The sequence below is a fragment of the Penicillium cosmopolitanum genome, assembly GCF_028827165.1.
Source record: "Penicillium cosmopolitanum strain IBT 29677 chromosome Unknown utg000011l:1.0-3548175.0:1.0-3550911.0, whole genome shotgun sequence".
NCBI classification, from domain to species: Eukaryota; Fungi; Ascomycota; class Eurotiomycetes; order Eurotiales; family Aspergillaceae; genus Penicillium; species Penicillium cosmopolitanum.
Genome location: NW_026622681.1, coordinates 2,121,005 through 2,145,177, shown reverse-complemented (window position 1 = coordinate 2,145,177; position 24,173 = coordinate 2,121,005). Strand labels below are relative to the sequence as shown.

General features: G+C 48.8%; 5 protein-coding genes across 5 annotated transcripts; 3 read left to right on the top strand and 2 right to left on the bottom strand.

The window, feature by feature from the left end:
• Positions 1-198: 198 nt before the first annotated feature.
• Positions 199-2,062, bottom strand: N7509_012299 (permease of the major facilitator superfamily; the record flags this gene model as incomplete). The annotated part of the gene is made up of 5 exons (XM_056636936.1): positions 199-423; positions 487-610; positions 662-908; positions 970-1,580; positions 1,638-2,062. 5 exons carry the CDS (start codon positions 2,060-2,062, stop codon positions 199-201), a joined length of 1,632 nt encoding a protein of 543 aa, XP_056482966.1.
• A 2,706-nt stretch (positions 2,063-4,768) lies between these two features.
• Positions 4,769-7,959, top strand: N7509_012298 (recombinase RAD51; the record flags this gene model as incomplete). The annotated part of the gene is made up of 7 exons (XM_056636935.1): positions 4,769-4,813; positions 4,951-5,716; positions 5,794-5,901; positions 6,678-6,748; positions 6,850-6,929; positions 7,002-7,069; positions 7,151-7,959. The coding sequence occupies 7 exons, from the start codon at positions 4,769-4,771 to the stop codon at positions 7,957-7,959; spliced, it is 1,947 nt and encodes a 648-aa protein (XP_056482965.1).
• A 464-nt stretch (positions 7,960-8,423) lies between these two features.
• Positions 8,424-12,539, top strand: N7509_012297 (nucleoporin Nup120/160; the record flags this gene model as incomplete). Its single annotated transcript, XM_056636934.1, is given in 4 exon segments — positions 8,424-9,063; positions 9,129-10,061; positions 10,079-11,266; positions 11,338-12,539. The coding sequence occupies 4 exon segments, from the start codon at positions 8,424-8,426 to the stop codon at positions 12,537-12,539; spliced, it is 3,963 nt and encodes a 1,320-aa protein (XP_056482964.1).
• Positions 12,540-14,017: 1,478 nt separating this feature from the next.
• abcB (uncharacterized protein) lies at positions 14,018-19,065 on the bottom strand (the record flags this gene model as incomplete). The annotated part of the gene is made up of 6 exons (XM_056636933.1): positions 14,018-14,252; positions 14,597-14,971; positions 15,045-15,125; positions 15,183-18,144; positions 18,197-18,734; positions 18,838-19,065. The coding sequence occupies 6 exons, from the start codon at positions 19,063-19,065 to the stop codon at positions 14,018-14,020; spliced, it is 4,419 nt and encodes a 1,472-aa protein (XP_056482963.1).
• A 1,455-nt stretch (positions 19,066-20,520) lies between these two features.
• Positions 20,521-20,781, top strand: N7509_012295 (uncharacterized protein; the record flags this gene model as incomplete). The annotated part of the gene is made up of 1 exon (XM_056636932.1): positions 20,521-20,781. One exon carries the CDS (start codon positions 20,521-20,523, stop codon positions 20,779-20,781), a length of 261 nt encoding a protein of 86 aa, XP_056482962.1.
• Between the last annotated feature and the right edge of the window lie 3,392 nt (positions 20,782-24,173).

Here is a 24,173-nt window from a genome sequence, read left to right as displayed (position 1 = left end):
TCCTGTCGATTTCTCATCCTTTGTTGGGGTGGGGAATACAAGTATTAGAAAAAGGAAAAGCGAAAATAACATCTCTTTAATGGAAGATGAAAATCTTCTACTGTATTCTGCTTAACGATCTAGTGGCAATCAGCGCTCGCTATAATTAACCCAATAAAATCTATGTTCCGTCATCAATACTTGCCAAACTCAAAATGATCAAAATGTCACAGATTCTCCCATTCTATCATTAGGGCCAATCCCTTTCCTTCGCACCGCCAGAACACCAATTACCAGTCCTAGGCCAGCTATGCCAGTAGAACACCAGAGACCTGTTGCGTATTGTTGGGCGATGTCGTGTCCTTTCTCGATATCCACGACTTCTGTTGTCGCTGCAGAAATAGCCAGCGCAACTCCAGAGCCAATTTGGAACGCTGTATTGAGCTAAATAAACGTGTGAGTAAATTCTCCTTTTTTGATGATTCGCAAGAATTGCTAAGAACTCACCATCCCCCCGCACAAGCTTTTGACATCAACCGGGACACTTGTCAGAATCGTTGTGCTGGTGGTAACGAAAATAAGCGACACCGCGGTGATACTGATCAGTGATGTCGCAAGGGTATTGACCCAACTATTATTATCAGCATATTTCCCCATGGTCTCTGGTTAACGCATAACGTACAAATTTGTCGACGAGGTCACGGTCAATGCACTCGGCACGGGAGCCAATACTGTAAGCACTAGGCCCGCGACAAGACAGTATTTCCCATTCGTGTATTCGAGGATCTTTCCCGTGCCCATTGAAGCAATGAACCCGATGGCACCCATTGGTAAGAACCGAATGGCTGTATCACCTGCAGAAAGACCGTCTACTTTTTGAGCCATCAGTACAATGTAGTAGATGACGTTCTGATAGCTACCATAGCAAGCTGGATAAAGTATTAGTACAAGAAACGTAGAATAATCCAATCAAAGCAAAGGATAACTCACTGAAACCTGCAATCCATAGACCGGAAAAATTCCTTATCTTCCACAGAGACAAAGGCATGAGCGGGTCACTGACATACTTTTCCAGTAGAATGAAAGAAACCAAGAGGGCGACCGATAATACCAAGAGAACAATGATAAACGGCGAGCCCCATCCGTAAACACCCCCACTGGAAAGCACGAACTGCAGTAAAATGAGACCAGCCGTGGAAAGAAATGCCCCAAGATAATCCATTTTGGGCTTTTTCTCATCAGCGCCGGGGTCCTTGGGGAGAACAATCATTCCAAGGGTACCAAGTGAGCCGGTTATTATTACAATGAGATAAAAGATGTATCTCCACCCCAATGAAGAGGTCAGAAACCCACCCAGTATAAGACCAGCACAGAATCCCAATGTCCCAGAGGCGGCGTAAATTGAAAGTCCTCGAGTCCGATCCACACCTGTGAAGTAGGAGCTAATAATTCCGATCGCGGATGGAACTGTCATTGCTGCTCCTATTCCCTGGATTCCACGGAAAACCGTGAGTTGTATGAAAGATTGGCCGAGTCCGACCGCGAGAGTCCATAGGCTCAACCAAAAAAGTCCCAGGCAGAGAATCTTTTTTCGTCCAAATCTGCCAGGTGGAAATTAGCATCAGATTAAAAATGGATCTTGCGGTACGATTTCATACCGATCGGATAATGATCCAGCCAGTAACAGAAGACCTCCAAACGACAGGGTGTATGCGGATATCATCCATTGCAAATCGGTGTTCGAGACCTTGAATTCCTCCTGGATTGACGCAAGTGCCATGTTGGAGCTAGTCATGAAAACATTGTCGAGAAACTGGGAGCCCGAGGTGACGAGCAAAATCAAGGACCCACGCCAACTATTGAGGCAACCGAATTCTTGAGGGTGTTTTTCCAAGGCAATGCTCTCTTCAGTGTCAGTCGGGGAGACCAGCTCATTTGACGGTGTGTTCGATAAGGATAATTGGGGGACAGTGACAGTGGGGGTTTCGGTTGGTTTAGAAGGCTGATCCCTTGGGTCACTGCTTTTCTCGCCGTGGGAGGCATGCTGGCCACGGAGCCGACTTATCCAGTCGGGGAGGGCCATTTGCGATTATTGGATAATGATATCAGTAGAATCTCATGTAGCTGGATGATATACCTCGTCCGGCACTTCATTGAATAGTTTTTGATTTGAAGAGACGTTCTTTCTATTTAAGTGGGAACCATAGCAAGATATACTGAGAGCTCCTGTGAAGTAGTTATCCCCTGCTTGGTGAGCACGTAATGCTCGGAGGATTTTCCAGTGCTTGCCTCAAAATCCTTGATTTGCTGTGATATTACACGTGTGGCAGAACGGGAAGTGAGCGTTGCATTCCGAGGAGTGGGTAGCTGCGCATGCTCCGCAGGATTAACCCATATGAGAAGCTGAAGCACCCCTTGAGGAAAGGGTCAATTGGTAGTGTGCGAGAGATAACCACCACTCAACTTGACATGTGGAACCGTAGAAGAATGCTTCTTCTTAGTTCCGTAAAATGATGTCTCGGTTGTTCTATCTTGTGAAGATGACGATCACTTTGATAGGTCGCTGCTATTCCTGTAAATCTTGTTTCGTTGCTTCTCGTCATGTCTTTGATATTCCCAACTGAGTATTTAGACTTTTCCCCTCTATCTGTCAATTTTCCCGGCGCCTGGGCTACTTGCTTGACATAATAGCCAGAGCATTCATGGCAAAATGGAGCGTATCGTGAGAGAATCAAGCTTCCTTTGGTGTTATTGGATTGTTTTATCACCCCTGGTTACAATTGATTCAAGCTTGCATAGGGTGCGTACAGGATTTGATAACCGGATTGAAATAATGCTTGCATCATTTCTAAACCACTCTGAGGCAAACAAGGCAGCATTGATATCATGCTGAATGATCACCAGTAGATCTCCCGGTTCGAAATCTTTGTCGATCTCCTTTATGCGGTGCCTTTAAGGGGAATTTGTCGAAGATCCATTTGCCAAAAGATAGCTAATCTTGTGCCTTCCGTCTAATACAACAATAGAATTAGTATGCAGAGCTGCCCCAGGTGTCCCTATGAATGATATAGCTAACTATTGGGGAGTACCTAAACTCCCGCTCTATGCCTTCAGTTAATAATATTCGCGAATGGCTCGAAGATGGTGGTAAATGAAATAAGAACACGAAGTAGATATTGAGTCAAAATAATTAAAAAAAGCAAAAACTCGTGTTCTGAGCCATTTTGCAATTAACGTCCCCTTGGATAATTAATAGTGGGTCGCGTCGCGACTTTCGAAGACGCGTCCGGCAAACCTACCGAAATCTGCAACTTGAACTCGCCTCAATTTCCCCACGGACATTCCAATCATTTTTCCGCCGGCATGTAGATTCCACCCGGAAGATTCTTTCTTATCACTTCATTTCTTGGCTCTGTGAGTCCCGCTTGGTTCGTGGCACAGCGTTCTACCCTCGTACTAGTATTGTCTAGATAGATATGCACTATGCATGCTTTCAAATCTCTATATTTTGCTGCACCGCGCGTCCCTCTCCGTAAATCGTCCTATGCTGTGATTTTTGCAATCCAGTAGATAAGTCAAGAAACAGTGAATGTGAGAGGTATTCTTGTGCTCGCACTAGAGGTGCCTACTAAGCATTGACGTTCCGATGAATTCGAGTTTGCAAAGCCAGGACGGTTCTTGCTACATACTCACTAGAGGTTAAGATACGGTCCTGATTTTGCTCTCTGTGGTATCCGGGGTCTTGATTAGAATATTTGAATCGTTTAAATAAATACAGGAAGTCTAAATTGACTCTGAACTTTGGAGGTCAGGGGTGGTCGCGAAACCCCCTTGTGGTTTTCCTGGGCTAGGATTAGCACCAGATACATATATATACAAGAGTGCATGATTTTATTATTTTTGGTAAACATAAAAATTATCAATCTAAATCAAATAAGGGTGAGTTCAACGATATATATAGAATTTCAGAGCCAATTGAAGTGATTGATAAAACCCTAGACTGGTTTTGAGGTCTGGGGAGGTAGAAATGGTAGTTGATAGAATGAAGTTGGTGGTATTGGAAGGAGTGGAATATAAAGCAATAAAGTCGACAGCAGACATCAACCACCCCAAGTGGTCGAGCAGTAACTCGACTATTTCATCTTCCTTGGTCTAGTGGTCATGATTTCCGCTTGTCATTAACACCGATAAGCGCGGGAGACCGGGGTTCGATTCCCCGAGGGAGAGTTTCTTTTTGCTCCCTGCTCTTTTTTGGCACTCAGCAGGTAGGTATGCAATATAGGTAGGACTCATGTTTATTGGGCTGGATAGACCCTGGAAGTTAAGGTTGATGTCTTTTTTTTTCTTTGTTCTGATATAGGGCTGACGCAACTACCCGCGAATACTGCTCCAGCGTTGTTTGTTGAACCCCAGAGTAAGCATTGAACTTGAACCATTTGAAGAATCCAAGATACTATTCTCCAGATTTATAGTATAGTACTAGACAGTCGACCAATTTCATCCAATGGGTCATGACAGGATAAATACACTTAGAGTCCAATGCATACAAATGGGATAAAATACTACTAGTATGTAGTACCCCAGGTACCGTTGACCTCACCTTCCCAAACGGGGTACCACGCCTTCCTACCCGAACAAACATTTGCAGGTGAAAGCACCTCACAGACCTACGATCGATACCCTGCATCTTCTTGACCCTTGAACATCCCATCTCCAAAACCATTACTTCCCTCGAACCTCTTTTCGCTTTCACATTCAGCACATCCTCCCGACCTGGCGTGCAGCCACAATGCAATTCTGGGTTGGCTGGGAACTATGGGAGAAATTGAGTGTGGTATGTCGAAAGAAGGCGGTCTTACTATGCCATGGGCGCGATAGCTGACCAGCACTCACACCCTAGGTTCTCATCTTTTTGATCGTACGACATCGCAAGCATGACTGATATGAAAGCATTTCTGACCGATATTCCAGGCACTCGTCCTCGTATACGCCTACTGTTCCCTCGTCTACACCAGGTGGAAAATGCGGAGATATGCAGCCATCGAGGCGCGCCAAAAAGAAGAGGACGCTGAGCTATTCCCGATGCTAAAGAGAGACGATATACCCTTTGGTGCGAGGGCCCTGGAGAGAGGTATCCAGATCGAGGGCATTTGGATTTCAAACCCCAACACTCCGGTCCAGTCCCCGCAATTACCAGGGACGCCCTTTGAGACTCTACCACCTAGCCCAGCCGGAAGACCATTCATGCTTCCTTCGCCAAGCTCAACTTCGTCGTCGATAGCTCTTGACTGTGTCCCAACGAGCCAGAGCCTCCCGACACATCGCTCGTCTCCACCCCAGTCACTTCGGCCAGTATACCAAGCATATCACCCGGAAATTGACATTGTCACCGCAAACAAATACACATACGAGCCCCAGAGACCCGGCGGTATCTACTCACCTGTGATAACATCCCAGATACCCGAGTCGCCTAGCAGACATAGCAGGTTCCAACGAAGAAGCGAGATCCTACCGAGCGTCGAAACAAGTCGATTCCAGCGCCGAACCGAAGTGCCTCCAGTTATTCCCAGCAGCGAAAAGCGCGCGAGTTTTCACACCCGAATCAAACGAGCAAGTCATATCTTCGAGAAGAGTCCTTCTGTTGGGGTCACCGAGCATGAGAGAACAGAGTTGGGTCCAACGAGCAATGGTTCTGGTTCGCAACCGGACGAGTCCCATCGGGCTTCTCGGATAACCCGTAAGTCTCTTGTTCTCCAGCCATTACCCTCAAACCCTTCTGAAGAGCCCCAACCCCAATACCAACACGGTCGACAGGGGTTATTCGTCGCCGTTCCTCCGAAGAGTTTAGACGCAGAATGAGCGAGATCTTCAACGAACGAATCCGCATGAACGTGTCACTTGACGAGTTTCAGTCAAATCCAAGTCTGCGCGACCAGCGGCGAAAGAGAGGATCGATTCTATGGCCCTTCCAATCCGAGGACTCGACTTCTTCGTGAAAACTATTCGGTTTGTTGGGAAACATCATAGCGGAAAGTGGTGGCTCTTCTCTTGAAGCTAGTGAGAATGATGAACGGGAATTACATACATGATTCCTCGGTAGTTGTGGTCATCAGTTTTCTTTGGGATAAGGCTTGATCATATCGTAACTTTGTAAGGAGGGATGGGACTTTTGATATTCCAGTGTATGCCAGATAAAATGTATTTTTACATGTTCAGCGATACAGAAGATGAATCGATCACATCTGTCACCAAACACAAGCACCAGCACAAACACCGAGGATACTGAATATTCTTTTGACGAGAACCTTCCATTGGTAAGTGACACTAAGTATTAGGCAGTTCCTCAGCAGTGGCTGCCTGCCTGGTGTGGTTCACGTGACCGCGCGACAGCCTCGACGCGTCCAACAGGAAACTCAATCCGGACAGCCTCAAAGGCGATTGCCAAAGAGTCGCCACAAACAAACACAAAGCTCAGACATCGTGAGTGGCTGCCTGGTGACTCACACTGCCTTGACTAACAACATTCTTTCGTCTTGATCCAGAGAGACACTGAACAATCCAGGAACCAACCACTTATGCCCTCGTTCCTGACGCGTGCTCCTCCCCGTGTTGAACCTATCTGGAAAAAGACCACCAATAGCCTGGACTTGATCTCGATAGAATCACGAGGATTCCTGAAACAATGACGACCGAGCAAGAGCCACAAGGTGATTATGCCGAGGATGGACTTCCAGGTCCTGGTGCGCCAACCCCGCTATCCGCACTTGAGGTGAGTTATAGCCACAGGTAGAGGCAGAGGCAGAGGCAGGGGCAAAGGCAGAGGCAAACTGTCTGGTGAAGAACCTTGACTGACTCCAAATGAATTGTTAGGGAACCGCCGGCTTGACTGCGAGAGATATCAAGCTGTTTGTCGATGCGGGCTACCACACCGTCGAATCGGTTGCTTATACGTTCGTCAATTATGATGCACACAAGTCCTTATCCTCGATTGCAAAGAGCTGACACAATGGGTCATACTCTAGACCGAAACGATTACTGGAGCAGATCAAGGGAATTTCAGAACAGAAGGCGACAAAAGTTCTGGTTGAGGGTGAGTGATCCGAATCGCTGCACGATGCATGCTCTTGTGAATTGCAAGATTATCCCAGACTAACGGCTCCTTGCTGGATAGCCGCGAGACTTGTCCCGATGGGCTTTACAACGGCCACCGAAATGCACGCAAAGAGAAGTGAACTCATCTCCATAACCACCGGATCCAAACGACTCGACACCCTGCTCGGGGGTGGAATCGAAACGGGCTCGATCACAGAAGTATTCGGAGAGTTCCGTACAGGAAAGAGTCAGATCTGTCACACCTTGGCCGTAACATGCCAACTTCCCTTTGATATGGGCGGCGGAGAAGGAAAATGTCTCTACATCGACACGGAGGGAACCTTTCGACCCGTCCGTCTCCTCGCCGTAGCCCAGCGTTTCGGACTCGTGGGCGAGGAAGTCCTCGACAACGTCGCATACGCACGAGCATACAACTCCGACCACCAGCTCCAACTGCTCAACCAAGCGTCACAGATGATGTGTGAGACGCGCTTCTCGCTTCTCATCGTCGACTCCGCGACCGCACTGTACCGAACCGATTTCAATGGTCGTGGCGAGCTCTCGTCCCGACAGACCCATCTGGCCAAGTTCCTCCGCACTTTGCAGCGTCTGGCTGATGAGTTTGGCGTTGCCGTTGTGATTTCCAACCAGGTTGTTGCTCAGGTTGATGGTGGACCTAGCGCTATGTTCAATCCGGACCCGAAGAAACCTATTGGTGGTAATATCATTGCGCATGCTAGTACGACTCGACTCAGCCTGAAGAAGGGCCGTGGTGAGACTCGAATTTGCAAGATTTATGACAGCCCTTGTTTGCCCGAGAGTGATTGCCTGTTTGCGATCAATGAGGATGGTATTGGAGATCCCAACGAGAAGGATATGGAGGATTAAGCCTTTGGTTTGGCTGTTGTCTTTCTTTGTGATACGATATGATTTTAGTGACTTTACGAGCCTGAACTGAACTGAAGCCATCAATAGCCCTTGTATTTAGCTAGATTCGGGTGTTAGTACTATGTGGCCCAACTTGGATATTTCTAGCATAATCACGATATTCTTCTAGAGTGCAGAAAAATGGAGTAAAATAGGGTTGTAAAATAAATAAAAGGAGTCAGAAGAATAGAATCAGTGAAATATCACTTACCTGTAAGCAAAAATCAACAAATGCAGAGTACTTAGTACTCTACTTAGTACTGGTAACGCTGTGTGATTGCACAAGGGCGCCAAGACTTTGTTTTCTCAAGCTTCCCTGCCCCGTCCAGCTTTCCCTTCCGCCTCCGCCCTGCAATCACAACTCTTTCTGCCCTCCAGCCATGGAAGTCTGAGCTTCGACGTGCTGGCTTTTATGATCTATGATCATGGCGAAAATTTACAAGGATACCCGAGTCGACCTCCGGCCTTTCTCACCGGCAACTGTCGCCAACATCCAAGTCTCCCCCTCCGACAGCGCGTTCCGCCGACCTCGATTTGCCATCTCTGCTGCCCCCGACAACGACGTTCCAATCGCGAAGGATGAGGATGAATTCGCTAGGAGATACCTTGCCACCCAGGGTGCTGTCTATTTTCGCAAGCGCAGGACATACCCGAGGACGTTCCTGTGGCGGGTCGTCAACGATAACAAGGTGCTAGAAATTCAATGCGCCGACCTGGCGAAGAGCGGCACTGAACATTTTGAATTCAATGTCACTCTGCGACTCAATTTCCAGGAACAGATTCTTCCTTCGGGCGTTGCCCTCGCCGACTCCGAAGATCATGAAGTTCTCAATGTCTTCGTGATCACGACCTCAAAACAACTTCATACCTTGGCTCTTCGCCCTGAATTCTTCCGCAGATCAGCTTCAGTCGATGAGAATGTGGCCGATTGGTGCAAGACTTGTATTCCGGCACCGCTATCCTTCTCGCATCCCCATCGACTACACGCAAGCAGCCCGCTGGAGCTGTTCATCTCGCTCGATAACGGCGCGCTTCTGCGATTGACCCGCCGAGCTGGTGATGACGGTAAGCCCTTGATGAAATTCTTGTCGCCAAGTTGCTCGGGAAACTAACAGCTTGGATTTGGATAGGCTCACACTGGACTCCTCTGACCTTCGATGAACGGACGTGGGGTGCTTCGATTCGAGGCCTCGTTAAGTGGAATGCACCATCTTCCATCAAGCACAACGGACGCAGCCTCGACCCCAATGCCGCCAATGCCATCGCTACGACATCCGACGAGACATACGTTTTCGCCATCTGCCTCAACCACACTCTCAAGATCTGGAATCTTGCCACAAACAAGCTTGCCGCATCGCAGGATCTTCTCGGTCGCCCAATGGACCCCGATACCGTTCCCTATACCCTGAACCCCGCCGAAACCTCCTTCATTCGTGTATTCAACGCCGAGAGAGCTATGGATGGAGGGCATCGCTTCTACGTGATTACATATTCTCCCTTCGAAGATGGGCGTTTCAAGTTCTGGGCTGTCAAGGGCGGTCTGACCTCTGAGCTTGTTATTGAGGACATTTACGCGGACACTGTCTTTAGACCCGTGGATCCAGATGTAACGGGCAACATGTTCTGGAGCATCGCGGACTTCCAAGTCAAGCCGGTGGAGGAAGGGAGGGGAATGGAGTTGTGGGTGTTGTGGAGAAACCACGGCCTCTACCAGCTATACACACTTCATTTTGACCTTCAGACTTTGCCTTCAGACTGGAGTACCAACTGGGTTTCCACAGCATATGAGACACACCGACAGGAACCTTTGCCATTGCCGACACTTGATGATGTGGTTGACCCCACCGAGAGGTGGCTTGCATACATCTTGCACCCGAATCGATATCTCCCCGAAGTTTTGGAGACTGCTCTCGCTGTATACCAAGAAGCTCTCAAGCCTTTGTCTTCATCATCATCCGGTGTTTTGAAGAAGGATGTTGCGTTACCGGAGCGCCTCTGTTCTACCATCGCAGCAACTGTATCCCTCCGCAAGTATACAGATGATGAGATGGACTACTTTCTCGGTTCCGCATGGACACAGATGCTAAGTGGCGTCAATTCTGGCAAGTCGCCGAGGACCTCAACAAGCGCCGATTTGAACCGGTCTCCCTCGGCTTCGACTCTTTCTTCGATATGCCTTGGCTGGTCCTGTCAGATTCCTGTGCTGTGATTCGCGAATGCAGCACCACTGAACTGCTTTTCCACAATTCGGCATCGGAGCTCAGCGAGGAATCACCAAAAATTGTGGATCGCCTTAGACATCGAAATATCACTTCCGAGCTTGGAAACCTTTACGAGGAGGCATCATCGTTGATGAAGATTGCTTCGGATTTCAGGAAGCGGTTCTCTGCTGAGCTCGATGCGGCCTGCCGCGCTGCTCTGGATACAGAGCTCTTCAACGAGCCATCATCATCAATCGCCGACCGCATGGATAGTTTTAGGGAACGTTGTGAGTTTGGCGAACGAATTTCCAACAAGACCTTCGATGGCTTAGTCGCGGCTTTGAATGAGTACTTTGATGCCGAAAACCTGCCAACCGGTGTCTTCGACGCCATAATTGATACGCTTCCTCTTGGATTCAAGGGAGAGGATTCGAATCTCCTGACAACATACTTCGGTGGCAGACTGGCTGTCAGCGGTGCCCTTGAGGCGATCACCCAAAATCGCCAAATTCTCTACGACTTGTTAATTTTGGTCACTTTTGTGGATTCCGAGCTTGAGCAGGGAGCAAAGTCCACATTTGATGCTGCCAGGTTGTTCTCCACCATCATTGACCTCCTTCACGAATACGAAATGATGTACTGGCTCAGCTCTAATGTCCGAAAATGCACCGATCGTATCAACGCAGTCACTGGAGAGCAATCTGTCTTTTCACTGAAGGACAACCAATCGAAAAAGTCCCAGCGAACAGCCACCATTCTTGAAGACCTTTTCGTTTCAGACATCAAACCTCGTCCACCTGTCGACCGACCACAAAGCTATACTTTGACCTTGGGAATCCGGGATCTCCTGGCTTGGATAACCCGGCAAGGTCAAGTGGCGTACCCCAACGCATTGACTCATATCCAGTGCGACCTTATTGCTAAGAACGATATCGATCTCGCATGGGACTTCCTACGTTTCCAGCCCAGCACCTCCTGGGCAACCTACGTCAAGGGTCGCCTGTATGTTGCGATGTCTGAGTTTGACACCGCAGCTATATTCTTCCGGAAGTCGGCGTACCTCCTTTGTAAGTTTCCTCTTGATTGGACATGGGAAAAAAAAGGAAATTATTAAACAAGCAACTAACTTCCGCTGCAGCTCATGGTAAAGCTTTGGGTAACCTGCACGAAATGTCGGCTACCCTCCTGGACCTCGTATCCGTGAACTGTTTCTACAACGGTATTCCGAGATACTACCAGCATATCCTTTCTATTTTCGAGCAGGCTAGATCCTTTTCGCATGTCGCGGATTTTGCTGCCTTGGCCCTACAAGCTCTCGATTCCCAGGCATGGGCCGAACAAGATCCGGAATACAGCAGCATGCGATCGGATCTACTTTCGCGGCTCTTCCACGCTTCCCTGCGGACTTGCCAATTCGACCAGGCTTACTCCGCCTTGGCTCGCTACCAGGATCTTGCACTACAGAGATCCGCGCTCAGCTCCCTCGTCTCTACCATCTTCTCTGTCTGCGGACCAGGCACCGCTGGTCTCCAGCAAATCCTCCGCTTCCCCGTCTCTCTCGTTCCAAACATCGCCTCACACATCGACGAGATCCTTGTCTCCCTCTCTCGGAAACAAGGCAATTTCTCCTCCTGGCTGGACAGAGACAACAAGGACGCCGACGGTTCGCCAGACTACCACCGCGTACTACAGGCATACCGCATTGCCCGCAATGACTACCGCGGCGCAGCAGAAATCGCCTACCGCAACGTACAGCGCCTCCGTCAAGCAAGAGATACCCCGTCTTCCACCCTCGCCCATCGAAACAAGAAGGAAGCCGAGGAAGCCGGCGTTCCAGAAGACGACACCGAGAGCAAGGAAATCCGCCACGAACTCCTGTCACTAATCAACCTGCTCGCATCCGTCGACAAGAGCGAAGCATATATCCTAGTTGAGACCGGTCCCGTCGCATCACCCGCCACGGCGAAGCCCCAACAAAACCACCGCGGCTCGCACGATGATGACGGAAACGTCTTCATGGAAGACGCAGACGTAGGTGGCACACCTACATTTTCCGCCCGTCGCAGGTCCTCTGCCAGCAACGCCTCATTCACATCCGCCGGTCGCCGAGGTAGTCTATCGTCGAACGGCAGAGGACATGGCAGTGTCTCCGCCAAACCAGTTATAGAAGCTCCTCAAGAACGCGTCATTGTCACACTTGAGCATCTGCGACGCGAATACCAGTCTGAACTGGATCGTATTAGTCGGATTGAGCGTGGGGACTGGGAATTCGGTCTTTTGGGGGATGGGGAAGGGGAAGGGGAGGGTTTCGATAATGATGAAACAATGGTTCTGTCTTAGGGTGGTAGAATTATTCGATCTTCTGATCGGAGTCGGAGTCGGAGTCTGATCTGATCTGATCTCATCTGGTTTGGGCTTGGTAGTTAGATGTATGTGGTCGGACCTTATGTCTGTTTTATTACTTTTTTTTTCCCTCTCATTTTTTTATGTGTAGCTGAAAGTTGTCATTGATGGAGTTAAGCATCTTGCTGAGATAAATTCTCTTGTTTCTTTATTTCTTCTAGGGTTCATAGGGTAGTTTTTGTCTTTGGGTGGTGCGAATAGGATGAATGGTTGTGTTTGAGTGATTTCAAATTTCCATTATTAAACCAAGACTTCGGGGTGCATCGCATCGAGAGATTCCTAACGTCAAACTTCCTATCAAAGAGGAGTAGGTAAAATTATTGATAGCTTCAAGGGTCATCGAACGCCCGAGGAAGCATTCCAAGGTTCCAAGGTTCCAAGGTTCCAAGGTTCAAACCTTGAAATTTCAGCCCTGGAGCCTGGAGTAGGTTTCCTCCAGATGGATCTAGCTTTAGAATTAATCAAATTAAACCTTGGAGTCTGGCTCGATGTTTTCCAAGGTTCCTAGGTATGATGGTACCAACCTTCAATTTCAAGCTGGAAGATATCCATAGTAGGTTGTGATATAGGTAACTATACCTACCTAGGTGAACATAGATATATAGTAACAACTAGTTATCTGTTGAATCGAACTTGAACTTGATTTATACTAGTAATCGTACACCTCAGCGAAGAAGCAAAAAATGCCAGGACTGCTAGTCGTATTTAAGCTCATGGGGCAAAGCAAATAAAGTCAATCGTACATCGCAAACGATTATGATGCACATCATGCTCTATACTGGGACTCGAAGTATTCGCGATCCCAGGATGCCAGTGTTCTGGAGTCAATGCTTGGCGCATGATTCAGGCGCTTCGAAAGTTCTCGTCAGACTACTAGTATCATCTCAGAATCGCTACTCTTATATTTGAGGAGCAAAAAATTAAAGGAGAGAGTGATATTCAATATAAATGCATTGATTGATATCCAAGACAATCCGCTAGATGATCATTAAGAGTAAGAGTAGGCAAACAAAGTCGCCTCTATAAACAGTCCACCCCAATTCTGCCCGAGCGTTTAACTCCATTTTCAGAGTTCCAAAAAAGCTAAGGAGAGTGATGTTGCAACCAGACCATAAAACAAGTGATAGTGAAAGAGAGTCAAGAAAGGCATAAAAATCGTACCATGAGAAGAAGAAAAAAAGAAAATACAAAAGCGCCTGGTAACCAAATTCAAATATGTTGTGAGGGCATTGGAGTTCGATATGTACCGCATGCCAAACGGAAAGCGAGAGAGAAAAAAAAAATCATCCGAAGAAAAAAGGTTCGCACGCCGATTGGGACGGAGGCGAAGGCTCAATCTGTGCAGTGCCATGAGAGAAACAACTCATCACAAGAATTACAAGAAAGGGGTAAGTGTCGTGTCATGAACGGCCTCTTCAGTCCGTGTCCTCGGTGGCCATGGAGTTCGAGTAGAGTTTACTGAAGTGAGACTTGGGCTCTGTGAGGAGGGCGTACGGCTCCCCTGTCTCGACGATTTGACCTGCGTCCAGCACCACGACACGGTCATAGTCGAGAATAGTCTCAAGCTTGTGCGCCACCGAGATGATGGTGTGGGTGCAGAACTTCTCGCGGATGACGCGTTGCATGATTTCGTCGGTCTTGGTGTCAATGCTGTTTTGGTTCGAGGTTAGCAAGTGTCCTTTTTTATTTGGTGTTTGTCTTGGATGGTTTCCCGATGGATTTGCGGTAGCATGCAAGGGGTTTGGGGAGTTGATTAGTTGGCGCGAAGCCAACCGACCGATCCGAGCGTGTTGTGGCGTCCGGATGAGGCCGCATATGCAGGGGGGGATGACAGGTGCGTCAGACGCGTGGAGACAGGGAATCAAACGGAAAAGGGCCAAAAGTCGAGAAAATGATGGACCAAAAAAGGAATTGAATGATAAGAGACAACAGGTGGAGCTGTGGATGCGAGGGTTGTAAAGTCAGGGGGTAGAAACAATAATTCGGGTACTCACTTGCTGGTTGCCTCGTCGAGGATGAGGATGTTGCCCTGCCGGAGAAGAGCGCGTGCAAGACAGAAGAGCTGTCGTTGACCATGAGACAGGTGGATCTCGTCGATGTCGGTGTCGAGATCCCCCTTTTCTTGGATGGCTGGGAGGAGCTGTACGCTTCGCAAAGCGTTCAGGATGTTCCTGTCTGTGCAGACTCCTGTTGGGTCGGCATTGGTCCGGACACTTCCCTTGAAGAGAAGTGAGTCTTGTGAGACTCCATTGATGCGAGAACGGATTTCCCGTCTTGGTAGGCGGGTTATATCGACGCCATCCACCGTGATGGTTCCACCGGTCAGCTCAATCATGCGGAAGATGCTCATAATCATTGACGTTTTCCCACTGTAACCATGTTAGATCGGACTAGCCTATACCAAAATATGATGATGATGATGATGATGATGATGTTGCCTACCTGCCAGTTCGGCCGCAGATGCCGACCTTCTCACCTGCTTTCACAGATAAGGAAACTCCACTGAGCACTGGCTCAGAGGGCCTAGATGGGATCTGTTAGAATGTAGTTCAAGGTGGAATTCAGTGCAAGGATTGATACCTGTAGGCAGCGGAAACCGAGTGGAAGGTAACGGCGCCATTTGAAGGCCAGTTGGGAGGGATTTCGCCGTCTTCACCAGGCTTGTCTTCCGATTCGACGCCCTGGCTGAATTCCTTCACGCGCAGGATAGAGCCAATATGGGTCTCCAGATTAGTCCAGAAAGTAACCATAAGCTTGATACTTTGGCTGAACTGGATGACGTTGAGTAGGGCAACACCGACAGAGCCGGCACCCAGGTTTGTCCCACGAAGGGCTACAACCAGAATGATCAGGAGGACTGCGATACCAGCGACAATCAGATCAAGTGACAGAGTCAACCAACGCTGAATGGCGAACATGTAGTAGAAAGGTCTCTGAGAGTAGTCCAGAAGCTCGATATTCTTCTTTTCCATTCCGTGTTGCCAGCCGAAGGCTCGTAGCGTAACCAATCCTTGGAGACAATCGGTGAAGTGAGAATAAAGAGGGGCCTTTGCCTCAAGATCCAGGAAACGGATTTGACGTGAAGTGCGCAAATACATCTTCTGCACGAGGAACAAGACACCAAGCACGAAGGGAAACGAGATAGCTGCGTACTTAGAGCCAACCCCGATCAGTGCCATCTGAGCTAGGCAGAGGAAAAATGTGACGACGGTGTTAATTGCGGCAATGGGGAGCTCCATATCAATGAGCTGTAAATCTTGACTAAAACGGTTAAGAATGTTACCGCTGTCAGTTGCGGAAAAGAAGAGCATGGGAGCACTGAGAACCGTGGATAGGAGCCTGCGGTGGAAGCTCTCCCCAGACTTAGGCACCATAGTGATAATCATCTGCCAGCAGCCAGCGATGAGGGCCAGCATAGCGATACAGCCGAGCATCACGTAGATACCAAGATAGTGACCGATATGCTTCTTTGGCTCGTCCATCTCTGCAAGAGCCCACCACTTCAACCAAATACTGGGAAATGAAATACAGAAGACAAACCCAGCCATGGAAACACCGAATATGATAGCAGGGAGCCAGCCGATCGCGTTGATGTAATAGGTGTAGATGGAGAGGTCACCGCCCATATCACGTTCAATCGGTTCAGGTTCTAGGTCTTCCTTCTCCTTCTCAATCGAGTCAATGGTGCTGTAGCTTGGTGAGGCAGAGAAGCGCTTGGGCTTGTAGTCCCAGTCTGGAGTACCGAGGCCAAAGCTTGCGACGTAGCCACCGGTCTTGTTGAGAGCACTGAAAGGTCCTTGTTCAGCGATGCGACCGGACGATTCCAATACGACAATGTGGTCAGCGTATGGTAGGCGTTTCACAGCAGAGGAGGAAACAATTATAGAGGTTCCAATCTCCCTGAGAAGTCCAAGGTCACCAAAGAGGCTGTGAAAGATGTGGTTCTCAGTAGTGGCATCCAATCCACTCAAAGCATCGTCCAAGATGATGATCTTGCGCCTAGCGTAGACAGCACGAGCAAGAGAGATGCGCTGGCTCTGGCCACCACTGAGTGCAATACCCTTGCTGCCGATAACACTGCGATCACCGCGAGGGAACTGACCAAGGTCCTCCTCCAAGGCACATGCTTGGATGACAGAGGCATACCACTTAGGGTCGTAGTCGGACATGGCAACAATGCTGTCCTTGATTGTACCGTTCATGTGCCACGGTGTCTGATCACAGAATGCCACGCTTGCCGAGTTCAGCTCAACCTTACCCTGAACCGGGGAGATTTCTCCCAGAAGGGCCTTGAGTAGAGTCGATTTACCGCATCCAGATGGTCCAATCAGCATGGTAAAGCTGCCACGAGGCACAGTGAGTGTGATGTCCTTCAGGAGAGCCTCCTTGTCGGCCTCCCATGCGAATGTGCCATTTTGAATTATGGCAGCATTGGTCGAGGTGCTGGAGGTAGAGCCACGCTTCAGCGATTCCACAGAGGCGGAGTTGCTAGAGGCCAAGTCAAAATCGCCAGACTTAGAGAGAAGCTTTGCCTCGCCAAGATCTTCTAGCGAAGGCATCTGGGGAGTGTTGAGTCGCTTGTCCGAGTGGTCCTCTTTATCCAAAAATTCTTGGATACGGGCGAAGGAACCGACCGCGCCAAAGAAAGACATCAGGGCCATGACGAGGGTGAGAAGGGGATCAGACAGAAGTGAGAACAGCGATAGTGATGTGAAGACTTTAGTTACGTCCAGAGTCTGGTCGGAGATGGCGACATAAACACCGAAGGTAAAGATCGGGGCGAAGATACGAGTCATCCATGCAAAACCCATGTTCCAGACGAGCAGGGTACGGAATTTCTTGGAGATGTTCAACTCATCAATGCGAAGACCGTGCACGAAATTCATAAGAGTGTTTTGAAGTCCGAGCATCTTCACTCCCTTAATAGATCCTAGCATGGTAGATGTGCAAGCAATACGCCTTTCAATAGCTTCGAGCCATTGAGCCTGTCGAGGAACGACAAAAGACATCATGATAAATGATCCAATAAGTGCGACGAGAGCAACACAAACTGGGACCACGCAGGAAATTCCCAGTTGAATCTCGAGCAGATATACTGCTAGAGCAATTTCAATTCCATTGGCCCAGATCTCATGCATCGTTTGCCATCCTTGAGTAATTCGCTCAACATCAGCGCTCATCAGTGTCAGAGAATTGGCCGAGCCGGCCTCGTTCAAACTCAGACAGCTGGCTTTCTTGTATAGCATGGTGACAAGAATTCCTCGCACCATGGTGATACCCCGGTAAGTGTTGTGCTGGTACTGGCCCATTGCGACCGCCAAACCAGTGTAGACGAGAATGTAAGCGCCAATGAGTCCATAGCCGACGTTATTGGTGGCACTGTTAACAGGCTCACTGAAATAGGAAATCGATCGTGTCAGGAGCAGAGGCTGGCAGACATTGAAGGCCACGACACATGCCCTGGCGGGTATGGCGGCGAGAAGAGGGGCCTTGGTGGCCTTGAATGACTCGAATTGCAGTGTGTTTGCAGACTTGGATTTCACTAGAGGGACTGTTAGTAACGCTCTTGAAATATTGAACACAATTCAATATACCTTTGCTCCATCGCTCCTCGAATAACGCCAGTAGTCGTTCGGAACTGAGTTCCTTGTCCAGAACAGAGAGATCTTCGACGGATAGAATGTTGCTGAAACCATTCTTAAATAGAGGGTTTAACCACCAGAAGGTTGCTTTGTTGTACAGGCCAGCAGTGGCTTCCGGCGGGTAGTCGGCGAACTCATGTTTCAAGATATTCCGCTTCTCAATGGCTTCGAGAAACGCCAGGAGAAGTTTTGCACCGAGGGAAACAGTAGTGACAATTGCAATCCCATCATTAAAGCTGTTGGTTGAACGCAGCCAGAGAGTTCTGACTTTTGCGATATCGAAAAGGAGGCTGACAAGCAGGTAGGCGTTCAGAATGAGAGATGGTTTGACAGAGCGCGTGTGTTCCGTGTAGGACAGCAGAACGAGGAAAAGAGCCCCAACCGCCAAAACAGCATTGGTCGCTATCGAAGCTTTCGTTCCATCGGCAGAGGGAAGGGCCCAGAGGGCAGTCAGGGCGATTTGAAGTCCAGTAAAGAATACCCAGGCAGTCTGGAATTGAAAGGAAAGTTTTTTCGGTTAGATAAATGGTATGCGGATATGGGACATGGTATTGAATGACAATTAGTTCCAGGGGATAGACAAGACCACTAACCAATTTAAAGAGAAAGAGCGACGACCCTTCAACTTTGCGGCGTTTTTGTGCAAGCTGCGCAAGACGAAAGGGAACCAGAATTAAGATTAGAGCAATAGGGAGGATACCAAGAATGGTTTCTTCAAAAAGGAGAGAGAAGTCGAAGCCTCCGCGGCACGAACCAGCATCAATACGGAAAGTATTGTCCAGATCGTGACACGAAGGTCCTGATGAGCTCGAAGATGCCATGACTACTCTTCAGGAACCATCCAAAGGTGTCGGAAAGATGGATTGAAGAGAGTGTCGAGGAGCGGAAGCACCACGAGTCGAGTGGCTTGACAGGTCAGAGAGAGTGGGAGAAAGTCACGACATGGAAGTAAGACTAAGGTGGGAAATAAAGCGGCGAGTTGGTGGTCTTTTGGTCTAGATTTGATTCATCCAAAATGCGGCTTTCAAAATGTTCCCCTCTAGGACGCATCCCTCGGCACAGGAGTTTACTACACTGGATCCAGGAGTACTTCACTCCTGAGCTCCTATACTGGGTCCCTGCAACCGAGTGGGCTTCTGATGCAACCCTCTTACAATGTCATTACTGACAATGCCCTATGAACACATTGTCGCATACAGTAGTCTCATCGTTAGCAGAAAATTACGGCCCTACGGGCAAAAATTTTAATCTTTTAATCCATTCTATTCCTTGTAATCGCGTGTACATGCTCGCAAGCTAAATTTTTATTTTACTTTTACTTTTGACTTTTTATTTTCATTTACTTGAGAAGGATACTTCTCTTTCATGCAAAATGACCAAATGACTCAATTCATATCTAGGGTAAGCTTGCTAATTTCCCTTGTTATTTTTTTCTGGTTATTATTTTCGGATTTCCTCCTTGGGGATGTGGGGGACGCAGAGGCGTCAATAGAGCTTTGCCCCTCGAGTCAAATGGGCAACACGACAGTTCTCAGACAGCGAGATCGTCCGACCAACACGAGGGAGAGTCGGCGGCCTTGCCTTGCAGGAAGAATTGCGACCAATATCTGATCTGTATTCTTTCGAAGTAAAATTTAGGGACTCTCCTTCGGGCCAAGTCCACTGCCGAGCGCAATAAAACTTACCTTCATGCGAGGGCTCTTCCACTTGTATGATGTATGCCCTAGGCCTATGCTTTGGGCGATCCCGCCCACACTAACCGCTTTGGTAAATTTCCTGGTTTTATTTTTCTTATTTTTTACTCTGCTCTTTTTGGATCTGCTTTCTTCCCGCCCTACAGTTGGCCAACTGAGACACTGCAGCAGTCTTTGTGAACCTTCCTTGACCGCATAGAAGCGAAGCTGAAGTCAGACAGGATGCTGCCCAAGGCCATGGGCCTCGCCGTACTCCCGGCGACTCGGTGTAGATGCGAGTTATGTATCAGGTGTATCCTTTGCGTCGGAAAAGCCTCAGCTCGGGTAACTCGCAGATATTAATTGGGGGCAATATACACGCTATTCTGAAGGTTCTGTTCTTTGCCGTGTATATGCTGGGGCAAGCTCCTTCCACATACTCGTAGACTCATCTGGCCCGCGAGTTGCAGGTTTGGCTACTCGGCGGGACACACCTCCATCAATTGTCTGCTGTAGAGGTTCAATTTGGCCCATTCTACTCCGTATTGCGCATGTAACCTTCTCGGATAGCCCCCGCTCAGATCCACATATCGCCTCCACCAGATGGGGCCGGGGTTTGCTTTTCTCTACGTACCCGCAGAAGAACTAGAAGCCGGGTCAAACCCGGCACTATTTTTGGCGATGGGTGAAAAGATCAAGTCCAATCGTTCCGGCTTGCTAGTCGGCCATCCAGGAACTGCTCTAGCCATACCTGCTTCGGACGAGACCGTCGGGTCAAATTCAACCTCAGCGATTTTAATCGTGACCGGCATGGCGAGACACCGCGCATGCGAGACGGCCATGCGTGGAGTCCATGTCACCTAATTTTGTTGCATACCCAGGGTCCCGTACCTCACAGACTAAGAGCCTTACGGTTGCTGTAGGCAGTGAGGCGTCTGTCAATTGACTGGGATGGATCCTGTTTTGAATCGACGGCATGGTTGATGGGTGGCAAGACACGAAGCAGTGGATACATGGTACTTTCTACCCCAGAGACCCATTGTGAAGGTGAGCGTTGGGGGGAATGGATAAAACTAGTAATGCATTGGAGAATACGGAGTAGTAATTACAAATCCTCTTTCATGCGCATAGCTTTTGCAGGTTGGAAGCTGCCAGTCCCGTCAGTTTGGGCTGACATGTACCAAGCACTGAGATACTATATATTTCCACTCAGAGTCCGCTCAGATAAACATCAATATCGCCGCTGCTAGTACTCCGCCAACGGGAAGATCTGATCGATCTGATTTAGACCTGTCACTATGGGAGGCCTAGCGGGATTAGCACCATGGTCTGTGTTCTCATGTACCTATCGTATGTGCTGTGGTTGCGGACCCCAACTGATGCGGGCGCTACAAGTTTAGCGCGGGTTTAGTTATCCTCTAGAGGACCCGTATGGCTTCTTGGGTTTCGCTGAATGGCTCTGCCACCATCAGATTCACCACTAACAGCCACTAACAGCCACTAACAGCCACTAACAGCCACTAACAGCCACTAACAGCCACTAACCAAGGCATCACTGGCTGCCCCCCCCAGTTCCCGTTCGCCTAGCCCTTTAGCACGCTCCGTGTGGAACCCCATCCGACGTGGCCCAGGTCCTCATCGGCTGTCAACCCAAAATGAGCGGCCGGTAGCTAATGCCGGACAAGGATTTGCAAGCCTCTAATTCACCTAGTGGGTAGGAGGTTGACGCCTCGACGCCTCCCCGAATGATCGACCGTAGACCTTCTTGAATTTGATATGTTTGCCACGACGATCTTACGAAGAAGGGCCTAGAGTAGAAAAATGTAGCGAAAGATGGGGAAGTACCTACTGTGGGTAGCTAGAAAAACAGGATTCGGAAAAGAAAAAGGAATTATGGGCCACATGGACGGGGAAATTTCTGGCGTACGAGAGTCCTCCCTGATGTCCCGCATTCCGGGATCAAATCCTACAAGGAAAAGCAACGAGGCCTGCCAAAAGTAAGCGTGGTTGCGATCGGATGGAACTGTATCTCCGCTCATTATGCGTTCCTAAATCGGGATCAAACAGGGAACCGGTTCATAGAATTGATTTTACCCCTGGTTTAATAAATTAATCAAAAGGCCTGTCGAGAGCATTTTTTTCTGACGTGTATCATGGGGGGACTGGGGGAGAAGACCACAATGTGAGCCCTAGGCGCTGGGTACCTGGAAGTGGCCCCCACTAGGCTGTACATACGAAGGTACAAGTACACATAGAGTCAGGTCAGAGCAGCTTACAGGTAACAGGTACAACATCGTGACCTTGACCGATGGACTGGCAATCCTTGTCATGGGTTGCTATAGGTCGATCATAGTGGTCGGGGCAGGTCGGATCGACCCGCGATCATCCCTTGTCACCCTTGCAGAACTCGTTTGGGCAAGGCTAGGGCAACTCGAAGTGGGGGTAACCGGCGCTAGTGTGACAGGGGGGGAGGCTCGTAAGTGAACGCGTTTGGGCGGATGGCTGTATGTTTCTGCGCCACGATTCCCACAGGTCTCATCGAGGTACCGGGTACGTAACCCATAGTCTACGAGAAGAGAACCAGCTACTGGCACAGATTAGTTAGTGTGATCTCCTTCCCAACGAATCGTATCCCCCACCGGGCTCGCCGTTCATCCGTTGCAACCCGCGCTGGCTAGTCTAGCCGATGCTAATTTTCCGGCCATCCTAGCGCCATTAGTAGACACTGGCAGAGTGGATTGCTTGAGGTGGGTAATGACGGCCCAAAGTACTAAATATGGCAAATTTTGGGAGAAGAAGATAGCGCCGACAATGCAACCGCTAGAAAATTTGCATAAAAAAGAGAGGAATAATCATTAAAAAATACGAGAAGAGGATCCATTGGCAACGACAAAAACTTTTCAATCTGAGGTGAGAAGCTGCACTGCATCGTGTCCACCGACTCTTCTTATGCTGCAGGAGGATATCTTACACAGGAGTATGATACAGAACCGAGAGAAACAGAGTCGTGGGCTGTAAAGCCACCCAAGCGTTTATTACACCTCTACTTACACTCAATTCCGCCATGACGGTGAGGTTCCTGGACTGCGCGGTAAATCATCCGACGATCAGCCCGGCTCACATCGCACCGTGCCGATAGAATCGCAGGGGCACAGGCTTCGATGCGCGAAGAAGAGGTGAGCGTCTGTGGAGTTTGCCATGTGCGCATCTTTACGATCTGTCGGTGTAACTTGGCAACAAAATCCTACAGCAGATATATCGTAAGGTTCTCGGGTGAACCAATGTAGATGCAATCGAGACCCTGCTGACTTGGATGAAATGGAGATTTCCGTCATTGCCCGTTGTTCTGTCTCGGCTTCTCGAAAACTCAACCCCAATTGACCAACCAGCCTCCTCCCCGAGACTATCGTCATCAGTACATAAAATCCTCTCAGGTGATAGACCTCGCAAGCAGAGCGACAGCAGGAGGAATGTAAGAAAAAATCCCGCGCCTTTCAGGGTGGCGTGGGCCTGAATGAAAGCTCTCGTCATGACAGCCTGGCGTCCGCCTTGCTGAACCACGTTCGAGACCGCATCCCATGGACTCTTGATCGGGAAATTGCAGATTGATTTGTTTAAAAAAAGGAATTGTAAAATCTTGATCAGGAAGGGCCTATCATGGATTAGGAAAACATTACCCTGCAGTAATGAAGTTTTTTTATTTTATTTTATTCCACTTTCTTTTTTCTCGCCTCTACATTTGTACCTCAGATATCAGTCCATTTGTAAGAAGTGTGTACTTTGGTCATGCTTGGAATTCGCGTAATTTGCCTTAGGCTGTAGTAGCGATACTCGAATTGGCTAAGAGCAATACCTCTAAGCCTGTTAGTTCCTTCTAAGTCAAAGGAGATGTGCCGTCGTGTCTGATTCGGTTCCACAGGGGAGAGAACAAGTCGACCGATCCACCCGGCGCATTGGCCGTGGCGTCTCCAACCCTTTGCTCATCTAGATCCGAACCCCATGCAAGGAAGATACATGGGGGATCCTGAATTTCTGAATTTGCCAGAAACATTACCCCCCCACTACCAGAGTGCCATTGGTGGCCCGGGTGGTATTACTGTATTTCCGCGCATAATGAGCTGTTGGCGAACGAGCTGGAGCATAGCCATGCAGCGTCTACATAGTCCCGATGACCGATGGCGTAACTATTTTGGTTACTTAGGCTGAGAAAAATAAAACTGTCTGCTCTTTTAAAATAACTGAGACCATCCAACTTC